This window comes from Sorex fumeus, unplaced genomic scaffold, assembly GCF_029834395.1.
Source record: "Sorex fumeus unplaced genomic scaffold, SorFum_2.1 ptg000067l, whole genome shotgun sequence".
Lineage (NCBI taxonomy): Eukaryota > Metazoa > Chordata > Mammalia > Eulipotyphla > Soricidae > Sorex > Sorex fumeus.
Genome location: NW_026606124.1, coordinates 4,649,962 through 4,677,766, shown reverse-complemented (window position 1 = coordinate 4,677,766; position 27,805 = coordinate 4,649,962). Strand labels below are relative to the sequence as shown.

The 27,805-nt window shown below is 52.0% G+C and overlaps 1 protein-coding gene across 1 annotated transcript; it reads right to left on the bottom strand.

Annotated features, from left to right (window-relative positions):
- Positions 1–1,699: 1,699 nt before the first annotated feature.
- HEXA (hexosaminidase subunit alpha) lies at positions 1,700–24,917 on the bottom strand. Its single transcript, XM_056128823.1, has 15 exons — positions 24,631–24,917; positions 23,066–23,188; positions 11,179–11,271; positions 10,498–10,563; positions 9,106–9,152; positions 8,616–8,726; positions 7,798–7,899; positions 7,343–7,475; positions 6,526–6,706; positions 5,075–5,161; positions 4,812–4,884; positions 3,921–4,104; positions 3,718–3,808; positions 2,972–3,076; positions 1,700–1,919 (listed from the first exon to the last, which is right to left on the bottom strand). Exons 1-15 carry the CDS (start codon positions 24,884–24,886, stop codon positions 1,856–1,858), a joined length of 1,716 nt encoding a protein of 571 aa, XP_055984798.1. The 5' UTR covers positions 24,887–24,917; the 3' UTR covers positions 1,700–1,855.
- Positions 24,918–27,805: the final 2,888 nt, after the last annotated feature.

Here is a 27,805-nt window from a genome sequence, read left to right as displayed (position 1 = left end):
CATGCTTCACCAGTGCCCACTTCCCTCCACCAACTTCCCGCTCCCCCCCTTTGCCTATCCCAACTGGTCTGTCTCTCTGAGGGGCGCTTTTTAAAAATATATAAGTTTGGGGCTGGAGCAATAACACAGCGGGTAGGATGTTTGCTTTGCATGCGGCAGACCCAGGTTCGATTCCCAACATCCCATATGGTCCCCCGAGCACCAGGAGGAATAATTCCTGAGTGCATGAGCCAGAAGTAACCCCTATACATAGCCAGGTGTGACCCAAAAAGCAAAAGTAAAAAAAAAAAATTTAAGTTTTTGTATGGTGGGTTTACTATGCTGTTGCCGATAGGGTTTTATGCAAAACGTCTAACCCCTTTCAGCACCACCTCCTCCTCCCGTTTGAGCTACCCTCCAGTACAGCCACTGCCCCCTCCCTGTCCTGCCCCCAGCCCCCTCAGATGGCCTGCTTCCTCCTGACAACCAGTTCTCATGTTGTTTCCATTGTCTTTGGTATTCATTATTTCCCACGGTTCCTTGTGCTCTGCATATGAGAGATCATTCTGTATCAGTCTCTCTCCTCAGACGAACTTCACTCAGCATGACACTCCGGGTCCTTTGGTGTAGCAGCAAGCTGCTGACTTTATCTTTTTTTTTTTTTTGCAATTTTTATATATTTTATTTTTCATAAAGTAGTTCACAATAGTTCACTACAGACAATATTCAAACACCAATGCACCACCGAGCACCTTCCCACCGCAATAAGAGGGAAGTGTGTGAAGATTTTTGTATGTTGTTGTATTTCATTCTGGAGCCATTTAAGCCCATATATGAGAATAAAAGCAAGTATGTTAAAACCAAACAAATGTGAGCTACTTTTGGTACCTAAGTGGGCCAGAGGATAGGAGGTATTTGTGGCCGCGCACTCCAGGGAATTCTGCGTTGCTCTCTTCCTGGCGCTTTGGTTTAGTCTCTGGATCTGATGAGATTACATGCTGCTGGGGGCAGTTTGTGGGTGTGACTGCCAAGCTACTGGTTAACTGGGGAACTGGAGGGAGGAGTCTTTATCTTTTTTTTTTTCTTTTTGGGCCACACCCAGCGATGCACAGGGGTGACTCCTGGCTCATGCACTCAGGAATTACCCCTGGCGGTGCTCGGGGGACCATATGGGATGCTGGGAATTGAACCCGGGTTGGCTGTGTGCAAGGCAAACGCCCTACCCGCCGTGCTATTGCCTCAGCCCCCAAGACTTTATCTTTTCTCATGGCTGAGTAAACCTTCCATTGTGTGTGTTGTATCACAGCTTCTTGACCCAGTTGATCTGTTCATTTGTAGTTTTAATCCTGAGGCTTCCTGAGGGGCACAGCAGCCTCAACAGTTTCCCCTTCCCAAAGCCACTCACACTTTTGTTTCAGTGCCTGGAATTATCAAAACAAAAACAAAACAAAAACCAAAAACTCAGGGCCTCACACACGCAAGGCAAATGCTTTCCATTTTGGGGGGGAGCTCTCAAGCAGTGCTCAGAGGACCTTGGGGGCACTCTTGTCAGTTTTCAGCCAACTGAGCCAGAGTGGAGGACCCCTGGGCGCACCCTCGTGGTGCTTGGGGCCACCAGTGCCAAACACGGCTGTGCTTGGGGGCTGGGTGGGAGAATCATGCCGGTTGGCACTCTGGTCCCTACCTGATGTCCTTTAGAAACAGTGACCCACACTGATCATAGAAAACAGCCATATCACTCTTTATTGGACGCCAGCACCAGCACCAGCCTCCTCTCTGGGACACAGGGGTACGTGGGCACCAGGCGCCCTACCCCCTGGAGAAGCCTCGCTCATGCCCTGAGGCCCAACACCCTCCTCGGTGCCTGGATGCCTGCTCAGCTCTGTTCAAACTCCTGTTCACAGAAGCCAATGCCGAGGGGCTGTGCCTGGACGCCTCGCCTGTGAGAGAACAAGAATCCAGTGAGGGGAGCCATTCGGTGTGGGGCAAGGCCCTGGTGCCATCTTCTCCCCACTCTGCCCGGCCCCATTAAAGACTCAACTGCTCCCACGCACCAACACAATGCAGATCCGCCCTTGCAGAGCTTCTATAAAAGCAAATTTAAAAACTTCATTATGGGGGCTGGAGCGATGATATAGCTGGGCTTCCACGCAGTCGACCTAGGTTCAAACCCTGGCATCCCATACGGTCCCCCAAGCACTGCCAGGAGTGATTCCCGAGTGCAGAGACAGGAAGTAAGCCCTGAGCATCGTGGCAGGGTGTGACCCAAAACAACAAATCCAAAACCGAAATTCCACTATGGGGGCTGAAGATACAGTGCAGTGGGCATGGTGCTTGTCCTGCACATGGCTGGCCCTGGTTTCATCCCTGGCACCCCATATGGTCCCCTGAACCCTGCCAGGAGTGATCCTTGAGCACAGAGCCAGGAGTAAGCCCTGAGCTCAGCCAGGTATGACACAAACAAAACAAAACAAATAACTACGGAAGACTAAAAGTTTATCACAGAGTGAGTTATTTCAGTTTCTGCAGCGATTCTTGCTTGGCGTGGGGCCTTCCTGCCTTCTGCGCAGATGCTTGGGCAATTCTGACCCAGGGACTGAGGCCACTTCTCCCTGTTTCTCGCCAGCCTCTCTGCTCCCCGGCCCCCTCAGTGCCATCTGAGGGAAGCCAGCGTGCCCTGGGGCAGGAGGAAACGTTCCTCTCAAGGCCTCCCACTCGACCCCTCTCCTGAGGAGACACATTAATCACCCAGATACCCTGTGAGCTTCTGCCCAGCCAACCAGGGCCATAGCGCCGCAGAGCCCCTGGAGCAGGCCATGGATGAGAGCACAAACTGCCCTCTGTGACTCTGGGCAGGAGTCTTCTCTCAGGCGGGAGCACGTCACCTTGGAGGGTCGCTGGGAGGTGCCCACAGTGCCAGCTGTCACCAGCCGCCCCATCCCCGCAGGAAGCCCTCCCCGCAACCCCCTCAGGCCCCTGGCTGATCTCGTACCTTAGCAGCTCACAGCGGAAATCTGACAGGCGGGAAAAAGCAAAGTCCAGGTCAGTCACGGTCTGGCTGCTCCACAGCCGCTCAGCAATAGCCCCTGCTCTCGGCCTAGAGGAAAAGGGGGGTACACCAGGTCAGGCCATGAGCTGCCCCCAGAGAGGCCTCACACCCAGGGGGACTGCCTTTAGGCACGTGGAGTTTACTCAGAGAAGACTGGGGTGGGGGGCAGGGAGAGGGGCAAGTCCTTCTTCAGAGCAAGAGCCTGGAACTCCTCCTCCTTCGTCCAACGGTGTGGAGTGAGGAGCAGAGATGGGACAGGGGTTCCCCGAGGGTGTGGCCCCGAGGGCATGAGCAGCCCTGAAGGGCCCCAGCACCCATCGTGATGAGGGCTGTGACTCCACCCTCCTCTCCCCACAAGGGAGGACGCACACGGGAGCTGAGGCGACCCCGAGCAGCTTCGAACAGCAGTGGCGACACCAGTGCGCCAGCACAGCGAGGAGAGGCCCAGGGGACAGGGCACTTCAGAGAGGGAGCATCGCCTGCAGGCTACACTGTGTCTCTGTGAAATGGGCATAACTGACCGCCCCAACAGCTCCCTGAGATCCCGCCAGAGATGAGTGGGGGGCGGGGACCACACTGCCTACACACCACCAGGCCCTCCTCTCACTCATCTGCAAGTGAACGGGGGGGGGGGGGGGGCCGGGTTAGTCTGTCAGGGGAGCCCCCCAGCACCCCCTCCATGTCCTCACCAGAGTCTGGGCTCCAGGTTTGTGCTGTCCACATACTCCCCCCACATACAGGCCTCTCCGCCGATCACCAGGGCCTTCTGTTCCTGGGTTCCTGCGAAATGACCAGGAGAGTGGGTGGCAGGGAGCCTCCAGGTGCCCTCGCAACTGTCCCCTCAGGAAGGCTGCCGGGCTGCCCCGGGAACCGCCACCCATCCTGCTCTCACCTTCAAACTCCAGGGGCTCCACCAGGTAGGCGTCCTGCCAGTCGGGCCCATAGGTGATGCGGTTCAGGTACCAGGGGGCCGACAACAGGGCCCGGAAGCCGGCCTTGGTGATGAGCTTCAGCTCCTTGAGGTATGGCACTGGGGACTCTTCTCGCCACACCTGGACGATGGTGTTTGGCCGGATCTGGGGCGAAAGGCCCAAGGGCAGTAGTCAGCACGGCGGAGATGTCAGCATCCTGTTCTTATGGGTGTGGCCCACTCTGAGAAGCAGAGCATCTCCCCAAAGATTCAAAACCTAACATGGAGCTCCTACCCTGGGACGCAGGCCAAGAAGCCAACAGGGCGAGGAGAGCTGCCCGCCGCCTGCCCACTCCAGGGCCCAGGAGTGCTCCCCGCTGCCTGCCCCTTGCCCTAGCTTTGCTTGCTCAAGGAAACTCCCTGAGAGCTTCAGGGAGTCAAGCAGTGGGAACCAAACATTCCTCAGAGGCTGCCATGGCCAAGAGCCTCCAGAGGCTTCTGAGCACGAGACAAAACCTGCAGAAGCCTCGTGTGTGTGGTGGGAGGTGGGCCCTTTCTCCTTCTCTCTACAGAGCTTCCAACAGCTTCTGCAGATCTGGAAGGTCCGAGTCTAGGGCTCTGGAAGGACAACGCACAGCACCATGGCCTCCCTGGTGCCCCGCTGCACTGAGCACCCAGGGGCCTGCCATGGGCTGAGAGACAAAGGCCCTGACACTGCCGAGGGCTCTGCTCTCTGTAGCTCCCTGGGGGACGGGGACGAGAGGCCCCGAGCTGGCTAAAGGCTATGCAGGGTCCAAGCCCAGGAGATCTGTTGCACAGGGGTGGAGAAGGGCAGGTGCAGAGAGAGACAAGAATAGGTAGCTACCGGCTCACCTTGACTTTGTTGTCAAACACCTCCTGCCACACCACATAGCCCTTGCCGTAGGCGGCCACGATATCCAGCAGTCTGGAGAGTGAAGGGCATCTGCTCAGGGCCTCAGGCTCGCAGCTGCTGGCCCCTGTCCTCACCGAGGCTTCCAGGTGGGCATAGATTGCTCCAGACCAGAAAGCAAAGAACAGAGGGCTCCCCCCAATCCCCCTCTTCCAGGGGTCCACAAAGGGCTCCAAAGATGGGGACCTCCAATTTCCTTTCTCACATCTGGATGTAGAAGGATTCCAGCTGCTTGTAGTCGGTGCCAAAGCCTTTCTTCTTCATAAAGGCCTGGATACCGGGGTTGGATTTCCTGTAATCCAGGAGAAAGTGAGAAGAGCTCGTCAAGGTCCTCAAGCCCGAAGCCTAGGGACAGTCACCCAGATCCCCTCAACTTCCTTCTTTTTTTGTTTTTGGTGTGGAGGAGTTTGGGTCACACCTGGCAGGGCTCAGGGCTCACTCCTGGCTCTGTGCTCAGGGATCACTGCTGGAAGGGCTCAGGGGATCAGAGCAGGCCAGCCACGTGCAAGGCAAGTGCCTTAGCCCTGAGTGTCTCTCTGGTCCCTTAACTTCCATTTCACCTACAAAGCCATTGACGGAGGAACTCAGAAGCCCCAAATATGGGAGCAGAGGCTGGGGACAGGAGTGTGGGCCTGGGGAGGCTGAAGGTCAGGGACACCCAATGGTCTTAGGCCCCACAGGCTGCTCTGGGCTGTGCCTGGTACTCTAGCTCACTGGGTTACAGTTTCCTGCTCAGCTCACAGCACGCTCTGCTTCTCCTTTGCTACTGAGCCTTATTCCAGCTGGATCTAACTAAGCCTGTCTATAGGAAACCCCCTCACCCCCGACCTGACCATATCAACGTTTTGCTGCCGTTTCTTCCTGGCTTTTCTTCCCGGCCCTGCCATATCTCCGAAGAGCCTACTACTTCCCCAGTGCAGTTAGTCTAGGGCTCACCTCTCAGAGAAGTGCCACAACCTCCGCGGTGACTGAGTATGTGGGCTCAGACCTTACAACTGCCTGCTCACCAGGTACGTGCATAGGCAAGTCTCCAACCTCTTGGGGCCGGGGCACAAAGAGGCGATGTTAAGTTCTTCAAAAGCAGGTAAAATTTTCCCATGTCCTGATATTTTCCAAGAAAATTCTAACCTTGGGGCTAGCTTTCTTTCTTTCTGTTTTAGGCCACACCTGGTGGTGCCCAGGGATCACTCCTGGAGGGGCTCAAGGAACCATCCTGCAGTGTCAGGGAATGAACCATGACCAGTGACATGCAAGGCAAGTACATTTCTCCTGAATTATCTCTCTGGTCCCACCCCTGCCCCCACCCCCTGCAGGGTTTTCTGAAAGTCGACTGAGAATTAGAGAGGAGGGAGGAAGAGGAGCCAAAGTCCAACAGGAGGGCTGGAGCGACAATGCAGTGGCAGGGTGCTTGCCATATGGTCCCCCGAGCACTGCCAGGAGTGATCCCTGAGCACAGAGCAAGGAGTAATCCCCAAGCCTGCCAGGTGTGGGCCTCCCTCAAAAGAAAAAAAAGTCTACCAGGGCCTCTGTGCAGGTAGAAAAGGAAAGGTACCCACTGAGCAGAGGGGGGCAGAGCCCAAAGGCAGCTTCTGGGAGGCTGGGCTCTCTTCAGGGTCAACGTTTCAAAGCAGGTGGGGAGGTTCAAAGGGCACATACCAGCAGGTGAAATCCACCTCGTCTCCTCCGAGGTGGATATAGAAGTCTGGGAAGACAGAGCTGATCTCCAGGAAGAAGGTGTTCATGAACTCATAGGTACTGTTGAGGATGGGATTCACTGGGCCATAATTCCCGGAGGGGTGGGACCCAGAGTAGCACGGGGTCAACAGTCCAGGCGCACCTGAGCCGAGAGAGAGCCCACACGGGTGTCACTGGGACCTGGGCACAGACGACGCAGAGAGAAGCAGCGTGTTCAGCCCCAGCATCAACACACACAATCCCAGACAAGGGCTGTGGGGAGCACTGAGTCCCAGGGAAACACAGTCAGAGGGACATCTGCTTCCAGGAGTGACCGGGGCTCCTGGCCACTGCCTCCCAGCAGAAGGACAGAGACGGTGTGGCCTAGCCAGACTGGCACAGGCCTTCTTTTGTTCAAAGGCACCAATCAGACGAGTTACCTTAGGGGCAGGAGCATGAGTTCTGTGTGCTGGAGCATGAGTTTTGTGTACAGGGGCCCTGGGTTCCACCCCAAACCCTGCCCAGAACCCAGTGCGAACCCTGAACGTTGCTGGTTGTGGCCTAAACCCCAAAATAAACTAAGGGTATCTGGGGGAAAAATCGGCTGTACTTTGAGAGCAAGTTGTGGCCACCTTTGCTCACACTGAGTTCTGCCAATCTGGACTTCCCAATCAAAGAAGCTGATGGAACACAGGGAGCAAAGAGGGCATCTCCTCACATCCGAGAACACAGAGTTGAGGCCCTAAACGCCCCCGAGGGGGCGTGCCCATGTCCCCTGATCCCCGAGTATCATCCTTACCTGGGCCCCAGGACAGGGTGTGGCCCGGAGTGTCAAACTCGGCCAGGACGCGGATGCCCCGCAGTCGTGCGTACTCGATCACTTCCTTGATGTCCTGCGCAGTGTAGATGTGGGTGACAGGGTTGAAGGAGCCCTGGAAGGCACAAGACACTCTCAGGATGCCGTTCCCGGAATGCAGTCGCACCAACTGCACCGACTGCTGGCTGGACAGCAAAATGCCAGAGACCAACCAGGGCAGGGACCATGCCTAGCTGATCAAAAGGAAACACCTGAGTGAGGGAGAATCTCTTGAGGAGCTCAGAGAAACCCAACGGCAAAGACCGAACTACAACTTAGGTGTACACATTCCAGGTCCAGGGCTCATTCCCCCGCTTTGCGGCCCCCACAGAGGGTTTGAAGATGGGCTGCTCAGACAGGGCCCTCGAATGTCCATTCTGGGCGAGACCAGGACCGACCTTCCTGGTGAGCTCTGGGAACGTGAAGCTCTCATACGGGAAGGAAGGGTCATCCACCAGGTGCCAGTGGAACACGTTGAGCTTGTTGAACGCCATGACGTCCTGTGGGGAAGCGCACGGTGAGAGCCTGCAGCCTTCTCCCCGCACACCAGCGTCTCTCCCCAGCCTCCCTGCAGGAGAGCCCGACCTGCAGAGGAGACAGCGTGCCTCTTCCCAGGGCCCCGCCCGCACAGCACTGCACCTCTGCAGCGCTGCCTCTAGCCACTACCCAGGGACCACCGCACTGTCATGATCTGACCTCACCCCTGCACACTAAGGCTTCCTCCTGCCCCCGGAGCTGTCCAACTCGCACAGATCCAATTGATGAGGTGTGCGGGCCCCAGAAGCCACTGATCTGAGGTCCAAGCCGACAGATGTGGCCACTCCACGGCAGCAAGGAGGACCCATTTTATTTTTGGTTTGGAGGCCACACCTGGTTGTGCTTAGGGCTTACTCCTGGCTCAATGCTCAGGGGTCACTTTTGGAGGAGTTCAACTCTTGGAGGGGCTCAGAGGACCATCTGGAGTGCCAGGGATCCAACACAGGCCGGCTGCATGTTAGGCAAACACTCTACCTGCTGCGCTATTGTTCTAGTCCCAGGGAGACTCATTTTAAATACACTCGGCACTGACCTGTCTTAGAGCAAATGATCTACACGTTCCCTACGAGCTCAGAAGGGAACGGGTGTTTCCTGGTTCTGACAGGAAAATGGCACCTGGCCTACCTTGCCCCGACACCCCAGGCCCTAAAACGCTAAGGTGGCTTTAAGCCTCAGGTACCAGCGTGTCCAGGATGGTGGGCAGTGGCAGGTAATGGCGAGAGGTATCTAGCAGGAGGCCCCGGTGCGGGAAGCGTGGATAGTCCTCGATCTCCGTCTTGTTGATGAAGTACTGTGGGGGGCAACATGTGGACCATGTGTGGGGGCCAAGGCAAGTCACCGGAGAGACAGGGGACAAGAAAAAGCATCCCAAGGTGAAGAGCCCATTCAGGACTGGTCCCTGGTGCCCACACCTCCCATGTGACCTCGAGCCAGAGTCCCAGGTGGCCTAACAGCTGCCCGCCACTGCTTGTCCAGCCAAGGCTGCACGGCCACTCTCCACACTGCAGCTGTGGTCCTCAAGCTCTGCTCAGGGGGACTGAGTCACAGCAATTCCGGGAAAGGCCAAGGAGGTGCTGCCCCAGTGCCCACCCGTCTCTTTGTACCCGTTGGGGGGGCCAGCCCCAGCCACCAGGACGAGAAAGGGACCCTTTGTGTGGGACGTCACTCACCGTGCCCTCAGAACCTCTCCAAACGAGCTGGCTAAAAGTCTCCAGGCCTGGGGGAAACAGGAGACGCAGAGAGAAGGCTTAGGGTCTAGGGAGAAAGAGGAGTCTGCTGGGAGGTGCAGGGCAGAGGAGCCTCTGAAGAGTAGGTGGAGAGTGGGCCTGGTGCCTCTTGACACTTAGGAGATGGGGTCACTAGAGAGACTGTACTGACTCCTGGGGGCCCTCTCCTGGCCACATGTCGGCCACCAGCGCCTTGCCTGAGCCCCCATCCCTGCACGCACAGAGAACACTGAGGCCCAGAGAGCACTGTGAGGACAGTAGAGGCCACGTCCACTTGCAGGAAGCCGTGTGCTGGGGTTGGGGACGGGAGAGCAGCTTTCTACAAGAGACACCCACGGGGGCTGGAGGAGCCGAGAAAAGGGTGCCCCTTTGTGCTCCTAGAGCACACAGTGGGAAAGTGCTCACAAGCTTGACTCTAGGGCATGCGGGTCCTCAGCTGGTCTAGAAAACCACCATCCATTTCTCTTCGGCTTAAACAAAGCCCCAGGCCCCTAGAACCATTGTCCTGGATGTCAGCCAGGCCCGAGGGCCCAGTCCAGACCTGGCACCTGCCCAGCAGCTGGTCAGGCTCAGGCAAGCACACAGCCTGGAAAGGGGTTTGGTTTCTCTCCACTCTAAAGCTTTAGAGGACACCGTGCATTCTGGGGGGGGGCCCAGGAACTCAGGTATCCCTACTACAATCTGACCAAGCACTAGCACCTGCACACAGTGCACTTGGGAGGAGCTGGTCTGCAGTTTCTCCAAGAAACAGGGGAGGGGAGGGGCTGGAGCCAGAGTCCAGTGGGGAGGGCACTTGTCCAGCACGTGGCTGACCTGGGTTTGATCCCCGGCACCCCATATGATCCCCTGAGCAGAGCCAGGACTATCCCTGAGCACTGCTGCGTGTGGCCCAGAATGCAAAAATAAATGTATAAATAGCAAAACAAAAAGGGAAAAAATTAACTAAATGTGTAAATAAAAAATGAAAACAAAAACCTGGGGCAGAGTGACAGCTCAATGGGCTGAGCACAAGCTTGGCATGCTGAAGGCCCCACATGGTTCCTGAGCACTGCCAGATGTGACCCCAAATTCCCCAAAAAGAACTTTCCCAATAAAGTGCACCTCATGGCGGCCGCAGCATCCTGTGGCCACATCTCTGGCTGCATGCCCTCTGCCTGCAGGAGCTGCTGGGCCCCCACGGCCACAGATGGAAACTACCAGCTGCCAGGGTGGCAGCGGGAGGAACCCGTCCGCCCGAGATGGGGCTATACACCGCTGATCTCCACAGAGAACATCTCATGGGGGGCCCTGTTGAACCTTGTCTTTACCCTCCCGGCAGCACTGCCCCCTCCTTACCTCGGAGGGCTCCCCAGACTGTATCGGCTAGGAGGAAAGACTGCTCATCGTTTATGGTCAGCGTGTCTGGAACGACAGAAACCACCCCCCCAACCCCCCGGTCAGGGCCGCCTGCTCACAGATGAGACCAGAGGCTGCGAAAGCCCTTGGAAACTCAAGCTCCCCGGAGAGGCAGCATCCCTGGGGGGCAGAGCAGGATGCCAAGACCTAGGGCTGGCGGGAGGGTGGTCACCCTGGGCATGACAAGGGACACGCTCAGGGGGGAGCAGAGCCCTCTCACTAAGGGGGCACTTCCGCTGTCAGTCTCCTCTGGGAGGCCTGGAGGGGTGCGTCTGGCTCTGTTCCACCTCCAGGCCTTGGCTATTTGCTCTTGAACAGAAAAAAGGAGCTGGGGTTCAAGTCAAGGCTCACACTGGAGCCGAATCAGCCCCGAAGGCTGATGATCTGGGGGAGGAGGGGAGCAGACATGGGACTCATCGCCAGGACTCAGGCCCCCTGCCCAGTGTTGGGCGGGACTCACACTCAGTCCAGGAGCCAAGTCCTGTCCTGTAGGACCATGGGACGCTCTGCATATGCTCCTTCAGACATACACGCTCCTGAATGGCTCCCTGCCGGGGTCCACACTGAGGCCCGGCCTTCCAGGGTGATAGGCCCTGCCCAGGGGGACAGAGGGGTACTTACAATTCTCCAGGGACTTCAGAGTTGGAAGTCTCTCACAGGAACGCGAGACCACAAAGAGAGTCAAAGAATTCTTCTCCGTGGATTTGCTTTTTCCTGAAAGGAGAGAGAGGCTCAGTGGGGGCAAGCTGCTGTCACGAGCTCCACGGGAGGCAACCTCAGCCCACCACAGGCTAAGATGGCAGGGAGACTGCGGCATCTCTCCTGGCACACGCACTGTCTGTGCCTCCTGTCCCCCGTGAGCACGAGTGTCAGTGTGCATTCTCAGACCGCAACCGTTACTCATGAGTCCAGAGGCGGCCCCTGAGCTGCTCCTCAGAAGTGTGGTCGCACAGCTTATAGGCCCAGAGAGGAAGTATCTGTGCCCTTGGCTGTACACCAGTAACAGCCCAGGAAACACTGTTTGCTATAGAAGGAGGTTTTCCAGAAGTTCTCAGGCTTCTCACCACGCCGCCACTGTCAGCACTGTCACAGCTTCGACTGGCGTCCCCAGCAACCCCACCCCCACCCCCAGGCCTTCCATGAAGGGTCTGCAGTTTGGTAACAGCCCAGGAGCTCCTGTGAGCAATAAAGCAGATGACGGGAGGATGTCTTCATAGACGATGCCTGAGATGGCCCAGTGGTGGCCCTGAGGAAGACACGGGGTCACGCGTCCCCTCCAGCTTCCTTCTGCCCGAGCACAGGGCAGTCATTCAAGAACAAGCCAACTCATACCCTCTAGGATAGTCTACAGACCCCAGACCATCCAGAGGGAAAGCCTAAGATTCAAGAAAACACTGTCCTTCCCAGCTGCTCTCCATTCTGCGACCCTCAGGGTCTGCCTCTGGGGACCTTCCTCTGGCTTCTCTGTCGTGAAGCCTCGTGCAGTCCCACTGGCAGGAAACATCCAGGGCTTCCTGGGAGCCGGCCACAGGGCTGAGATGTGGCTGGTAGGGAGCGTGGGGAGAGCTCAGAGTTGAACTGGATTCCCGGAGGCGACTGATCTCAAGGCAGAGGGTCCCCAAGAGCCCTGAAGCACTCCGAGGCCTGCACCAGTCTCGCGAGGAATCTGCCATCACAAATAAGCATCTTCTTTCCTCTCCTCGCGTCCTACACCCACACCAACTGATCCCTGCCCAAGGCCTGCCGAGGAACAGGAACAGATGCAAGCCCAGGCCAGTCCGGCTCGAGAAACTCCATACTAAACCCTAGAAAAGGAGCTCTACAATGCGCGTAGGCAGCTAAGTTTTGGGGGGCAGAGATCATGCTGAAGCCAGGGTCGGCAGGGTAGATGGCTCATCAGGCTCACACTCTGCAAAGCCCGGACAGCCCTGCTACTGTGGAGTGAGACGCTTTTCTGCACCTCTCCCAGGGAGCCGGACAGGCTGCTCCGGTCACCCCGCTGAGGACAAACCACAGTTCATCCACAGGAGCCGCCACAGTCGGGGCGAGGGGGCGCAGACACCAGGCTGGTGGGAACTGCTCCATGGAGGGGAGTGCACTGTTATTGAGGTTGCTGTTATCTTTTTACTGTTCTAAAATATAATGACTCCATTCTGTAAGTTAGAACCCAAAACACGGGTTTTGGAGATTCCTTTGGCTTTGTCTGTGGCCACCCCCACTGATGCTCAGGGACTCCTTCTGGTCAGTGCTGGGGATTGTTGAGCACCTCATCCGGCATCAACCCTGGAGCCTCCCCCTGGAATCCACGGGATGCAGCGCTTTCTACTGCTCGGGCTGGAGCGATAGCACAGCGGGTAGGGCGCTCGCCTTACAAGCGGCCAACATGGCCGACCCGAGTTTGATTCCTCCGCCCCTCTCGGAGAGCCCGGCAAGCTACCGAGAGTATTCGATATGCCAGACACAGTAACAACAAAGTCTCCAATGGAGACATTACTGGGCCTGCTCGAGCTCCTTTGAAGAGCTGATAAAAATCAAGATTTTTTCCCCCCTCTAAAACAATGTCACTAATCTAACAGTTCCTTTCTCCACCCCCTGCTGCCAAGCTAACCGGGAGCCCGGAGAATCCCTGTTCTCAGTGCTCTCTGTTACCGGGCTTTGGGCTGACCACAAAGCCCGGACAGAATCAGGGCTGCTGCTCAGACAAAGCTCTGGGCACGGGGCTGGAGTGATAGCACAGCGGGCAGGGCATTTGCACACGGCTGACCCGGTTCGATTCCCAGCATCCCATATGGTCCCCGAGCACCGCCAGGAGTAATTCCTGAGTGCATGAGCCAGGAGTAACCCCTGTACATTGACGGGCATGACCCCAAAAGCAAAAAAAAAAAAAGTTCTGGGGCCAGTGAGCAGGATGGAAAGGGGTGAGGACGGCATAGCAGGAGGGGTGCAGGGTCATTTTAAAACAAGACAATGGGGGGCTGGAGAGACAGCACAGCGGGTAGGGCGTTTGCCTTGCATACGGCCGACCCAGGTTCAATTCCCAGCATCCCATATGGTCCCCTGAGCACTGCCAGGAGTAACTCCTGAGTGCAGAGCCAGGAGGAACCCCTGTGCATCGCCAGGTGTGACCCAAAAAGGAAAAAAAAAAACAAAAAACAAAAAACATAAGCCAATGGGATCTACGTGGTGATTCTGCCTCCTTGAGCTGCGCAAGAGGCTCTGGGTGGTACGGAGAGTCCAGGTGACAAGGCACGCTCAGAAAGGCACTGTGCTGGCAATCAGGAAAGGCTGGTTCGGGTTTGGGTGCTCCCATTTGCTCCCTGCTAAACAATGGCAGGTGGCATACATTCTGGTTCCTTACTGCTCTTCCCAGACAGTTCAGTGCCAGCCCAGCCTGTGGGGCCACCCCCGGCCGCCACTCTGAGAGAAAAAGTGGGGTGGTTTTGTCTCCCCACTTAAACGGCTGAAAACCCTCATGAGAAAAAGTGTTTATACACTGAACACTGAAGCAGCTTCGGCACGCTCTCTCTCCTCTCTCCCCGAAGAGACACAGTCGCTATTTCAGCCGAACACCCTGAGGCGGGGTATTTGGGGCTTTTGCTTTCATTCAAGGGCCCATGACTGACAATGCTCGTACTTATAATGTTCCAACCCCAACCCCTCCACCTGGTGTCCCCTAGCCTGCACTGGCCTGGGTCATCACTGATAGATCAGGCCTGGATGTGGGATTTCACACACTGCCTTCTTCAGTTCAAACCATTTTTGCATTACCTTATATTTCAGTTCTAATTTGTATTTCTTTTTAAAAAATGACCATAGCATTTGTACATAGCATTGCACTTTCTGACTACATTATTTGTACTTTTCTTTTATTAATAGAGCTCTTTCTCAATTTTTGACCTTGTTTTATTTATGGTGGGGCTCCCAAGTGGTGCTTGGGAGGCTCGCGGGCCCCACCAGTGATTCTCAGTCGACCATGCAAGGATCAATGCAAGGATATAAGGCCGTGATACAGCTTGGCCCTTGTGGTGCTAAGGATTACCCGGGCCACACCAGGCAGTGTTCAGGGAACCATGTGACGCCAGGGATTGAACCCTGGTTGGCTGCACGTTAATCCCTGCACTATCTCCTGGTCCCATGTCACTTACAGTTTAAATATTTCCTCCTCTTTTTCCTTTATTTTTCAACCTTATCAATTCTTCGGCTTTACTCTTTCTGTAATCAAATCTGTTTGCATTTTCCTTTATGGCTCCCTTTGTTTGCTTTTTTTTTTTTGTCTTTTTGGGTCACACCTGTTGATGCACAGGGGTTCCTCCTGGCTCTGCACTCAGAAGTTACTCCTGGTGGTGCTCAGGGGACCATATGGGATGCTGGGAATCGAACCCGGGTCGGCCGCGTGCAAGGCAAACGCCCTACCCGCTGTGCTATCTCTCCAGCCCCTTTGTTTGCTTGTTTTAGAGAGCAAATTTTTTTTTACATATTTTTCTTATTTATTTCTAAGGTTTTTATGATTTGTGATGTGATTTTTTTTGGGGGGTCACACCCAGCAATGCTCAGGGGTTACTCCTGGATTATGCACTCAGAAATGCTGGTGGTGCTCAGTAGACAATATGGGATGCTGGGCATTGAACCCAGGTCAGCCTCGTGTAAGGCAAACGCCCTACCTGCTGTGCTATCACTCCAGCCCCCGATGACCTGTGTTTCATCTTACATCTACCAGGAATACATTCTTGTGCTTACCATGAGGTAAAGACAAATGTTTTTCAAATGGCTAATCAGTCTTCCCTACATAATTACTGACACTTTTGACTGGAATGTTAAACTCCTGCCTACATGTGAACTCGTGGTTTTCTCTGGAATTTGTTTTCTTGCCATCCTAGCTTCAGGGAAATCTATCATATTTCTATCATTTTTTGTCACTTTCCCCATTTCTGGATTTTGTTTCTTTTTTGTTGGTTAGCTGTTTTGGGCCACACCCAGTGGGCTCTGAATTTACTTCTGGCTCTGCACCGAGGGGCTACTCCCGAAGAACGAAACAGAGTGAAACAGAGTTGGCTGCACTTGAGTCAAGTGGTTAAGCCCTTGAGAGCTGTCTCTCTGGCCGCTCTGACCATCTCTGGCCCACATTCCTGTTCCTCTAAGTGTTTTTTTCTCTCTACCACTACCCACCTGTATGACACATCACCCACCCCCACAAACACTCAGGAATCCTGTTCTGTGGTTACTTAACAACCCACATCCTGAGTCCTTTCAGCTTCCTCACTAAAGTCTGACTCCCCTGGAATCCTATTCCCTCAACTCGGCTTGCTGAGAGGCAGTGCGTTCTCCCCTCCTAGGTGGGACACACGCCTATCCTCCACCATCCCGAGAGAAAACCCACCTCTCTCTCTCCTAGTCCTCGCACCATCCACCTGGAAGGTCCCCAGCCTCTCCTTGTCAAAACACCCTGCGATTTCCTGGCCACTTCTCCATCTACCCAAGACTTTGGATCCTGCCTCATCTCCCTCTTCACCCTGAAGATGGTTGTCATCTTTTCATCCTAGATGAGTCCTAGGAAAGAACCAGCCCATCCCTGGCTGAGCAGTCTTTTACATCTGCCCTTTCCTCAAGGTGCTTCCCTGGTGGAAGTGTTCAAGGGAGACTTTGAGTTTCTTTAGTGTTCAAGTGACTTGTTCTCTTGAGACCCCATACCCTCCACTTTAGTCTGGTGTCTAGTGCCTAGGTTCTAGCAAACACATCCAAGAGTTTGCAAGACACTCAACTGTCCCCACAGTGGACTTGGTTTCTCTCGATTGCCATGTTGCCTTTGATTTCCCTTGAACTCTATTGCCTTTCCAGCTCCTCCTCCCTCACAATCTTCCCGATCTGTGTGAATGGCAGTAGAATATTCAAATTGCAAACTCATAAATTTGGATTCATCGTTAGCACCCCGCCTCCATCAAATGCCCCCATTTTTTAACCTGTCACCTCCTAAGTTTTCCTTGACTCTTTCTAATTTACCATCATTAGCCATAACATCTCCAACCTAGATCACAGTAAAATGTTTATCTATACATAAAGATGGTGCCACAGGCGCAGGGGGGTAGGTATGAGGTGTCAGGGATAGAATTCGCGACTTGAGCGACCTCCCTGGTCCCTGTCTTTCACCTGAATGTCCAGCTTCTAGTCCTGCTTCCCACCAATCTCCAATGCATCCAGAGATTGGTACACCTTTTCTGTTTAATGGCCTTCCTGGCCTCCCTTGATGTCAGGATAAAATTCAGGCTCCTCACCAGTCTCTCAAGACTTCGCGTCTCCTCTCTATGGCACCAGAACCTCAGGGCTGTGTGCCTCCATCATACTGACCTGGAGTTACTTGCACACCACATGAAGTTTCTTCCCGACAGCCTTTCTGACTTGTACTTCAGAAAGGAGTATGTGTTCAACACAGGACACAGGAGTCCTATGTCCCCAAAACTCCCAGTCCCAAGAGGTCTGAGCCACACACACTTGGCCAAGGGATCCTTCTCTATACCCTTGAAGCACCTTGGATTCTACTGGCAGCAAAACCTGGGCTTTATTTTCTGTGTCCTCATTTCAGAGACAATCATTTCTTTAAGGACGGAAAAAAAGTCACTTAACATTTCTGGACCAATATTAAACCAAGAAGCTTCTGCACCTCAAAAGAAACAGGGACCCAAATACAGAGAGAGCCCATGGAATAGGAAAGAATATTTACCAAATATGCATCTGATGGGCTGGAGTGATAGCACAGTGGTAGGGCATTTGCCTTGCGCGCAGCCGGCCTGGCTGAGCTGGGTTCAATTCCTCCGTCCCTCTCAGAGAGCCCGGCAAGCTACCGAGAGTATCTCGCCCGCACAGCAAAGCCTGGCAAACTACCCGTGACGTATTCAATATGCCAAACACAGTAACAACAAGTCTCACGATGGAGACATTACTGGGCCCGCTTGAGCAAATCGATGAACAACAGGAGGACCGTGACCATGACCCATCTGATAAGGCATTAGTATACAGGATATACAAGACACTAGTAGATTTTCTTTTCCTTTTTGGGTCACACCTGGCCATGCACAGGGGTTGCTCCTGGCTCTCCACTCAGGAATTACTCCTGGCAGTGCTCGGGGGACCATATGGGATGCTGGAAATCGAACCCAGGTCAGTCGCGTGCAAGGCAAACACCCTATCTGCTGTGCTATTGCTCCAGCCCGACACTAGTAGAATTTTGACAAGAAAAAAAAACCCTCCAACCCCATCAAAAAATGGGGGAGAAGAAATGAACAGAAGCTTCCTCAAAAAAGAAATACAAATGGCCAAAAGGCACATGAAAAAATGCTCTACATTGCCAATCATCAGGGAAACGCAAATCGAAACAACTATGAGATATTATCTCACACCACAGAGACTGGCATATATCAAAAAGAACAACTAGTGCTGGCAAAGATGTGTGGAAAAGGGACTCTCTTTCATTGTTGGTGGGAATACCGACTAGTCCAGCCTTTTTGGAAAACAATATGGGTATTTCTTAAAAAACTAAAAATTAAGCTTCTATGACCCAGCAATAACACTTCTGGGATTATATCCCGAGGGTGCAAAAAAATTCAGTAGAAAGGACATCTGAACTTGTATGGTCATTGCAGCACTGTTTACAATAACCAGAAACAAGAACAGACGACTGGCTAAAGAAACTTTGGTACAACATGATGGCTTCTCATTATCTGTATTGCAAACTATAATGCCCATAAGTAGAGAGAGAGTAAGAGGGAAATTGCCATAGATGCAGGAGGAGGGGTGGAGCGGGGAGGGGAAGGGATACTGGGGACACTGGTGGCGGAAAATGTACACTGGTGTAGGAATGGGTGTTCAATGATTATATGACTGAAACTCAAACATGTAAGTTTTGTAATTGTAGCTCATGGTGATTCAAAAAAAAAGAAACTTTGGTACATCTACACAATGGAGTACCATGCAGCTGTTAGGAAAGATGAAGTCATGAAATTTGCTTATAAGTGGATGGTCATGGAGAGTATCATGCTAAGTGAAATGAGCCAGAAAGAGAAGGACAGATATAGAATGACTGCACTCCTTTGTGGAACATAAAATAACATGAGACTGACACCCAAGGACAGTAGAGACAAGGGCCAGAAATATCGCTCCATGGTCGGAAGCCTGCCTCATGAGCTGAGGGAGACGGAATAGAGAAGGGATCACTAAGTCAATGATGGTTGGAGGGATCGTTAGTCAGTATGGGAAGATGTGTGCTGAAAGCAGATAAAGGACCAAACGTGATAGCCTCTCAGTATCTGTATTGCAAACCATAATGCCCGAAAGTAGAGAGAAGGTATGGGGGAAATTGTCTGCCATAGAGGCAGGGGGAGGGCTGGGATTGGGGGGGAGGATACTAGAGACACTGGTGGTAGAAAAAGTGCACTGGTGGAGGGATGGGTGTTAGATCATTGTCTGAATGAAACTCAAACATGAAAGCTTTTTAACTATCTCACAGTGATTCAATAAAAAAAAATTAAAGAAAAAAACATCTGGACGAGTGCTACTGAAAAATTATTGTTGTTCAATAGATAATGAAGGACTGAAGGAAGCCAAAACTAGAGCTGCAATCTGAAAACAATGGGGTGGGATCAAAACATTTCTAATCTGAGTGCTAATGAACAAGCAATTAGATGGCAGAAGTTACTAATTGAAGTGATTAATTACTGAGACATGATCAGGGCTTAAATCCTACCAGAGGTCAGTAGTTTTCCAAATCACTCACTGGTATAACGTTTGAAGTTCTTCTGGGCAGACTGACTCATGACTGTATGGGAAAAAGTGCAAAATCTCTGTAGACAAACAGGTCTGACTGGACCTTCCATACATCACACACACATACACACACACACACGCACGCACGCACGCACGCACGCACGCACACACACGTACGTTACTGAGTGTCAGTGAGTCCTGGCTGATTCTGAAGATGGGAAGAAACCAGACACCAGTAGCTACCATGATGAGTAAGGGACCGGAAACAGAATGTGTCAGGCGCTATGTGAATGCCTGAGTTCTCCCGGTTCTCCCAGTTCTCCTGCCTCATAAGTCAGTTCTGCCACTTGGCTGAGCTCTGGGTCAGGGGACATTGTGGGAGAGCCCCATCACCTCCCGAGGTTCCAGAAGACCTGGACAGGAGCCTTGAGGGTGATGCCAGTCCCTAAGACAAGCCACTGTCCCCTATAACAGATAACAGGACATAGCTGTAAGCACTCGAGCTCCATTGAAACTAGGGAATGGCCCTAGGCGAAAGATCATTGTCAGTCAAATAATTCTGATGCTTGTGGCTACTAGGTTAAGGGAGTCGGGAGTCACCTTCTCCTTTGCATCTGGGACACAGTGCATTGGGGACTCCATTTTCTTTCTCCCATCATCTCAGAGCATCACAACGATGTGGTGGGGAGTAAAAGGGGGGGCGCTGCTTATTGGCTGCTTTACCAAAGATGAAGGTGTTCCTTCTTCCTCCATCCTTGCTATTTATACTAAGAGGAAAGACTCAACACCACACCTGACCCCTTGCACCCACGCCCCAAAAAACTCAGGTTACGGATCCAACAATAGCCCCTCCTATAGACTAGGGGTTCAGGGCTGAGTGCATTGGACCAGGAAGATTAAGCAATGCCACTGTGTAAAGCAGAATCAAAAGACAGAAAAAAATGGAAGTACTCAAACACATCAAACACATGTCTGCTTTTACTCACGAGTCAGGACTTGGGAGGAAAAGCAAATCTATGGTTCTGTGACACGAATTAAATCTTGAGGCACACTGCAGGAAAAGCCTTCCCACAATCACCTCTCTCAGTCCTCCAGATCCAACCTCCTCCCTGCCATGACCTTCTTGTCAGAGAACCCAGAATGAGAACCCAGAAAGAGCAGGCAAAGTTTCTAGTCCAGTGAATTTGGCTCCGGGATGATACACACCAGCTCTAGGCTAGGGTGACCAGAGGAAATTCAGGAAATGCAGAAATGTAATGGCAGCCCTCTTTCATTTCTGAAAGAAGTAAGGGTTGGACAACAAAGGCCCTTTGCCTTCTGTCTAATCAACAGAATCATTTATGTCTGTCCCTTTAAGAGACTAGAACAACTGACAACACAATTCAGCAAAACACAATCCATTAAGGGAGAACGCCACTCCGGCTCCAAAAAAGGAAGGGGCTGACACAGAACGTCCTGACCCCATGCCAGGCTGTCTTCACTGAGGCAACTTGGAGAGGGGAGGGTTGAGTTTCCCTCCCTGCCCCAGCAGAACCCTGGCAGCTAAAAACCTCCAGAACCCAACAACGAGCCATGCTCAAGATCACTCGCCAAAGACCTGGAAGAGTCTCACCTAGGAGGGAACCTGCAGAAAAACCCAGGGATGCAGGACCCGTGACTGAGATCTCCAGGCTGGCTCAGAACGGGGCTGGGCCTCCTCCCACCAACTCCCCAGTTTCCCAGTAGCTTGGCAGTCACACCCACCAACTGCCTCCAGGACCATGTAATCTCATCAATGGCCAAGATCCAGAGACTCTGAAATAAAAGCTGCTGGAAGAGAGTGACACACACTGTCCTGGAGCAACCTCTTATACTCTAGCCCAGTGATATGCCAAAAGTAGCACACGTTTATTTGGGTTTAAAATACATCCTTGTAATCTCTTCTGCAAGGGCTTAAATGGCTCCAGGATGAAATACAGAAATCTTCGCACACTTTACTCTTCTGGTAGTGGGAAGGTGCATGGTGGGGGGACTGGTGTTCGAATATTATCTGTAATGAACTATTGTGAACAACTTCACAAAAATAAGATAAAAATTTTTTTAAAAAATGAAGGGGCTGGAGAGAGACAGGGAAGGCATTTGCCTTGAACTAGGCTGATCCAGGTTTGATCCCCAATTCTGCATATGAGCACAGAGTTAGGAGAAAACACTGAGTACCTCCAGGTTTGGCCCCCAAAACCAAAAGGAAAAACATATTAAAGCACTGGGGGCGTGGCTCAGTGGCAGAGAACATGTCTCCATGCATGTTGTGAGTTCCTGAGTTTGATCCCTGACACCTTGAAAGAAGTTAACCACTGGCCAAAACCCTGCAATCCCGGCTTCACTCTCCTGTTTGAAGGCAGGGAAGCAGAATGGATGCTGAGGAGAGTAGGGTCCCTCGAGGGCCCAGACTTTTACACACACTGTTGCACTGTATCACCAAGTTCTTCCTTCTTTCTTTTCTTGGCAACCTCCTTCAAAGATTGTAAAGATAAATCACTACTATGTCATCTTCAGAAAAATGTGAAACAGACGAAAAACAAAAAAAAAGACAGGACCTGGAAAAATCAGTGAATGGGCTGAGGGCACGCTTTCCATGCTGCAAGTTCACAGGGGCGGGGGCACTGCGTGATTTCCTCATCACCATTGGGGTCCCTGATCGCCACTGGACGTGTCCAAAAATATTGGTAATAAAATTGATTAATTCAAAGAGAAATTATGAAACAGCAGCAGGAACTTGAAAACTAGGCAGTGTGCCTACAGAAACATAATTAAACAAGCAATTTATGACTCTTTTCTAGCTGACTCCTGAAAAAAATAAAATCATGTCCCAGACCCTGAATTCTCCAACACAGATCTTCTAACAAAAGCCATAGCAGGAGGGGTAACAAGAGCTGAAGAAAGCTGAGACTTCAATTTGTCAGGAACTAGGTCCACTTTGAATCAAGCAGACTTCCTGGGGTTAGTACTACTGCAGAAACAAGTTTAGAGCCCAAGCCCCTAGAAAGCCTCCCCAGAAAATTATGCTCCAAAGAGCCTCTGGAAGAACACAGTTTTGTGATTTTTTTTTTTAAAAAGTGCATTGAAAAATAAATAAATACATAAATAAAAAGTCCATGGAGCCAGAGCAAACAAGCACAGTGGTTAAGGCCTTGCACATGGCCAACCCGGATTCAATCCCCAAGAATCCCAAATGCTCCCCTGGGCCCCGCCAGGAGTGATTCCTAAGTGCAAATCCAGGAGTAACCCCTGAGAATCACTAGATGTGGCTCAAAAACATAACAAACAAAACACCAAATAATAAAGTCAAGGTTCTAGCCAGGGAGATGACTCAAACAGCTAGAGCATGTCCTGAGTTGGGCCAGACATCCGCTACTGCAGGGTCCCTGAGGACCACAGAGTGTAACTCAAAATGAACAAATGAGGGTTGTGAGAACAGCGGCTGACTGAGGTTCACAGGCCAAAATGATCCAGCCCTCATGATACCAAATGGAGTTCAGCCATCCTGCCCCTCATAGACACAACAGAAACTACACCAGTGAGTTTCTCCTGCTGCATCCCTCCATTCTTCACATTCCCCCGCACAAGAAAAAGAAATCTACCACAGACACTCTTCCTGCCTTGTCTGCATCCTCTTGGCTTTTAAAATAATAAACCTAGGGCCACAGAGATAGTACAGCAGGTAGGTGCGCACTTTACTTTTCTTTGCTAAAATCATTGTCACAGAAAAACATACTCTGGTTTGGTCCTTGATGATGATGATGTGGTTCCATCTCACGGTGCTCTCTTGTTTTTGCAGAAGCAGGTCTGTATTTGGATTCTGAAGGTCTTCCCAGGAAACTAGATTCCATAGAGGTGGCTACTTGGAAGAATAAAAAGGTAGGTAGTTACTTGAATGTTATGTCTTTGGTAATGTTCATCCAAACCAGTTTTTTCCCCTTTTTTCATTTTGGGACAACACCCGATAATGCTCAGGGATTTTTCCTAGTTCTGCACTCAGGAATCATTCCTTGTGGGCTTAGGGTACCATATAGAATGCCAGGGATAGAGCCTGAATCTGCTGCATGCAAACGCCCTACCCACTGTACTACATTTCAGCCAGTTTTTTTTTTTCGCTTTTTGGGGTCACACCCGGTGATGCACAGGGGTTACTCCTGGCTCTGCACTCAGGAATTACTCCTGGTGGTGTTCGAGGGACCATATGGGATGCGGGGAATTGAACCTGGGTCAGCTGCATGCAAGGCAAATGCCCTATCCGCTGTGCTATCGCTCCAGCCCAGTTTTCTTTTCTTTTTTTTTCTTCTTTTATCTTCTTTTTTTTTTTGCTTTTTGGGTCACACCCGGCGATGCACAGGGGTTACTCCTGGCTCTGCACTCAGGAGTTAACCCTGGAAGTGTTCAGGAGACCATACGGGATGCTGGGAATTGAACCCGGAGGCTGCGTGCAACGCAAACGCCCTACCTACGCTGTGCTATTGCTCCAGCCACAGTTTTCTTTTTTTTAAGGGAAAAAAAAATCCTGACTTTTTAATAAAGCAAATTCATTCATAAAAAAAGGCAATAAATGGACAAAACACCGTATGTAGTTTCTCTAGTTACCTTAAAAGACAGATAACTAAACGTCTTTAAAGAGTTTACAGCATAGCAATCACATAACTTCCCTATTTGTTGATATGTTTATTTGGGGTCTCCCAAGTGGTGCTCAGCGTGAGTCTCTGCTGCTCTCCGGACAATTCCCAGCCAACGAGGCTGACTGGTTCAATGCCAGGTCCCCAGGATGAGGCTGCATGAGCCCTGAAGTACCAGGGACCACCAGCTCACCCCGGTAGTATTCAGGTACCATTAGGGGCCACAGTAGTGCTTAGCGTGTCTGACATGATTAGGTTTTGGCAATGTGGGGTGTCAGCTCAGGTCTCCAGCCCGGGTCACTGCGACTCTCAGATCCTGTGGCCGTTGAACACAAGGCGAGGACGGGTCCCATATCTTCAGGGCACTGATGTCCTGATCGAACCAGCGTCTTGTGCTTGTGCCTGGCATTTCCGATGAACCACAGGCGGGTGGGGAGGGACTGCCGCGGGCCCGCTCTCAGGATGCGTTTTGGCCCCAGGCGTCAGTTTGGAGCCCGGGACGGAGGCGGGGTTAGATCTAGCCTGGGGAGACGCTGAGGAAGCGGCTAGAGAAAAAGGGCAGGAGGAAGTGGAGCAACGCTGCGGGCTGGGCAACGCTCTAACGGGCGCCGCAGGGGGCGTGGGTGGCCGGTCCCCGGGGCCACCGCAAGGAACGCGGGCGGATCCCACTCACCTGCGACGCTCTGGTGCTGGCGCTCCGGCCTGGAACTGAAGAGCAGCTCGCCGTAGCGCCGGAAGGCCTCGTCCAGGACCGAGCAGCCCGGCTGCGCGCCCGACTGGACGTGGTACTTGAACCGGAATCGGTGCGGGGAAATGGTGTAGTGGAAGTCGGTGGTTTGGATGTACTGGGGCCAAGGCCACAGGGCAGTCACCCGCCAGGCGATCGCTGCCGCCAGCAGCAGCGAAAACCAGAGTCCCGAGGCTGCCATGGCCCGCTGTCCGCCCCTCGGCCCGCCGGCCGCCCCACGTGACGGCCTGGTCAGGTGAGCGGCGCCCCACGTGATAACCGGCGCGCCACGTGACCGGGGCGCTCCGCCCCCGTCTGCAGCCCGGGGTCGTCGCGGCGCCTGGCGGGGTGGTGTCGGGGGGCCGGGGCTCGGCGGCGTACCGGGTGGGTGGCACAATAACTAACGCACCCGCACCCCCCCCCCCCCCGGCCACACCCGCCGTCCGGGTCAGAGGGCGCCAGTGTAGACGCGCGGGCGGCCGAGTCGCTCGATCCAGGCCATCGAGGCGCAGTCCGGAGGTGGAAGGAGTTGGGGGGTCGGGTGGGAGGTAGGAAGACCCCCGGGCCCAGGAAACGCCAGGAACTGGAGAACGGGAGATTCCAGTCCCCGGCCGCTGTTGCCCGGAAAGGCTCTGGGGAGCCGGACGCTCAGCCCCGCTGCAAAGGGAACGCCGGGCCGCAGGAAGGGGAGCTACCCCGGGAGGCGTTTTTTGCTTTTGCTTTTTTTTTTTTGTTTTTTTTTAGGGTGAACTGCAGGCGTTGGCTCTTAGGCCTTGCTGGGTGCCCTGCTGTTGATGGTTGATCATGACTTTGCTAGTTACCTTCGAATTCCCTCCCCGATGGCTAACCCCCCACAAAATGGAATCAGTACATACTGTTTTTCATTTCTTTTTTTTTTTTTTTCATCATCCTGTTATTCGTGGATTGCCTCGAGCAGGCCCCAGTAACGTCTCTTTCATCCTAGCCCTGAGATTATAGTCAAGGCTCTTTAGGAGAATGAGACCCAGTACATACTGTAGGAGACCAAACTACTGCTTAGACTTTGGAGATGAAGAATGGCCAGAGATTAGGCATGACAAGAGCAGCCTAGAGAGCAAGGTTTTGTAGAGAAAACCAGGGAGAATTTTTGTCTTTCAATAAGCTCTTGTGCTAAAGACAACAATGACACCAGGGCTAGGGCTCCAAAGGTACGCAAAGGAAGCCCAAGATTCAGGTCGTCATTCTCACAAAGATTTGAATTTTAGAAATTGTGTGTTGAATAACTGTATAGGTAAGAAGAGAATACCAGCTAATATAGCGCCCAGATGTGGAAATAACCCAAATGTCTGATGACAGATGATTGGGAAAAAGAAATTATAATATATATACACACCGTGGACTATCCAACTATAAGAAAAGATGAAATCTTGCCCTTTTTTACAACATAAATGGAGTTCGAAAGGCATTGAGATAAGAGAGAGAGGGACAAATACCAGAAGAACTCAAATATCTGACACATACAAAAAAGAAAGCAAGGGACGGACAGTATAAAATGATAACAAACCTCTGGGTTTTGATTACAGAGCTGAGGTTAGTGTGGGCGGGAGAGGGTTTGTAGGTAAGTTGTGAAGAAGTGGGCGGTATTGGGGTTATCTTTGACACTTTGGTGGTGGAGGTGCCGTAACTATACCAACATTTACATTCTTGTAACCATTTCACCTCAAATACAACCAAAAAAATTTTAAATTAAACCAGTTAGGAGCCCTCTGCTTTTTAATCGGAGATCAAGGTCCATAAGAGCTTGAACTGGAAGGAAAAGAGCTATAGATGGAGGAAATAGTGGGTACCCAAAAGCAAGGGGCGAATAAAAGTGGAGTTTGAGGGTTGGTCAAGGAGTACTCAGAGGCAGATAGTAACCAAGTCCAGGTCTGTACTCCCTGTTTATCGTTGTATTACTTGGGCATAGTTTAATTCTTGACTTGCAGAAAGAGATAAAATGCTCTTATGTGCCATTATTGACACATTTAAAAAAAATCCCCAAATTGCATTTTAGGATTAAAATGTGAAAAACAGTTGTGGTGATGGTGGTAGTGGTAGTGGGCGTCTAGGATAGAGAAGGGACCACTAGGCCAAAGGTCATCAGAAATGATCACTCTGGTCAAGAACTAAGTGCCGAAAATAGGTAAAGGGAAAAACATGATGATCTTACAGTGCCTGTATTGCAAACCATAATTCCCAAAAGGAGAGAGTGGCAGAGAAAGAGAAAGAGAGAGAGAGAAAGAGAGAGGACCTGCCATAGAGATAGGCTGGGGGAAGGGAAACAAGAGGGAGGGAAACTGGACACACTGGTGGTGGAAGATGTGCTGGGTGTTGAAACATTGTATGACTGAAACCCAATAATGAACAACTTTGTAACTGTGTCTCACAGTGATTCAATTTTAAATATATACATAAACATATCTAATAAAATGTGTGGAACATTAGGTAAACTTAAAAGACTTTGGAAATAGTAATTTTATACTTATATTTTAGTTTTATAATATTTAATTTTATATCCATGACTCATAAGGACAATCAAGTAAAAAAACTTAACTTTTTTTGGGAGGTGGGATATTGGAGAGGCCCCAAAACCCCCACTTTCCTTGTGGGACGAGTGGTTGGATGAAAGAGCCCAAGAATGCTATGCTTTGGGGGTCTTGCAGTTCCAGGGATTATCTGGGCCATCCCAGTGGTGCTCAGGTCTACAACCTACAATGCTTGGGGGACCATGTGGTGTGAGGATATGCCTCCCAAACAAGGTGTGTTTTTAGCATGTTAAACACTAAACTCCCAGCCTTGTCTCTTGCTTGTCTGACTTCTCAGGATTCATCGGAAATTGTCCCTTAGAAAGTTTATTAGTCTAGACTAAGCTGTGGCAGAAAATCAGAAACTATATTTCACCAGCACAGAATTAGATAGTCTAGGGAGCTTGTTTGCATATATACAGTAATTTCTACTTGACTGAATTTTCATCAACAGAAATGTTTGAGTGCAAGTGTGCCAATAGTCTGAGTGACATTACCCAAGATACGAAGGAAGAGCCAGCTCAGGATCATAGTCATAAGAGTCAAGTTCAGAATCAGGCCTCTATGGCCAGAGTGGT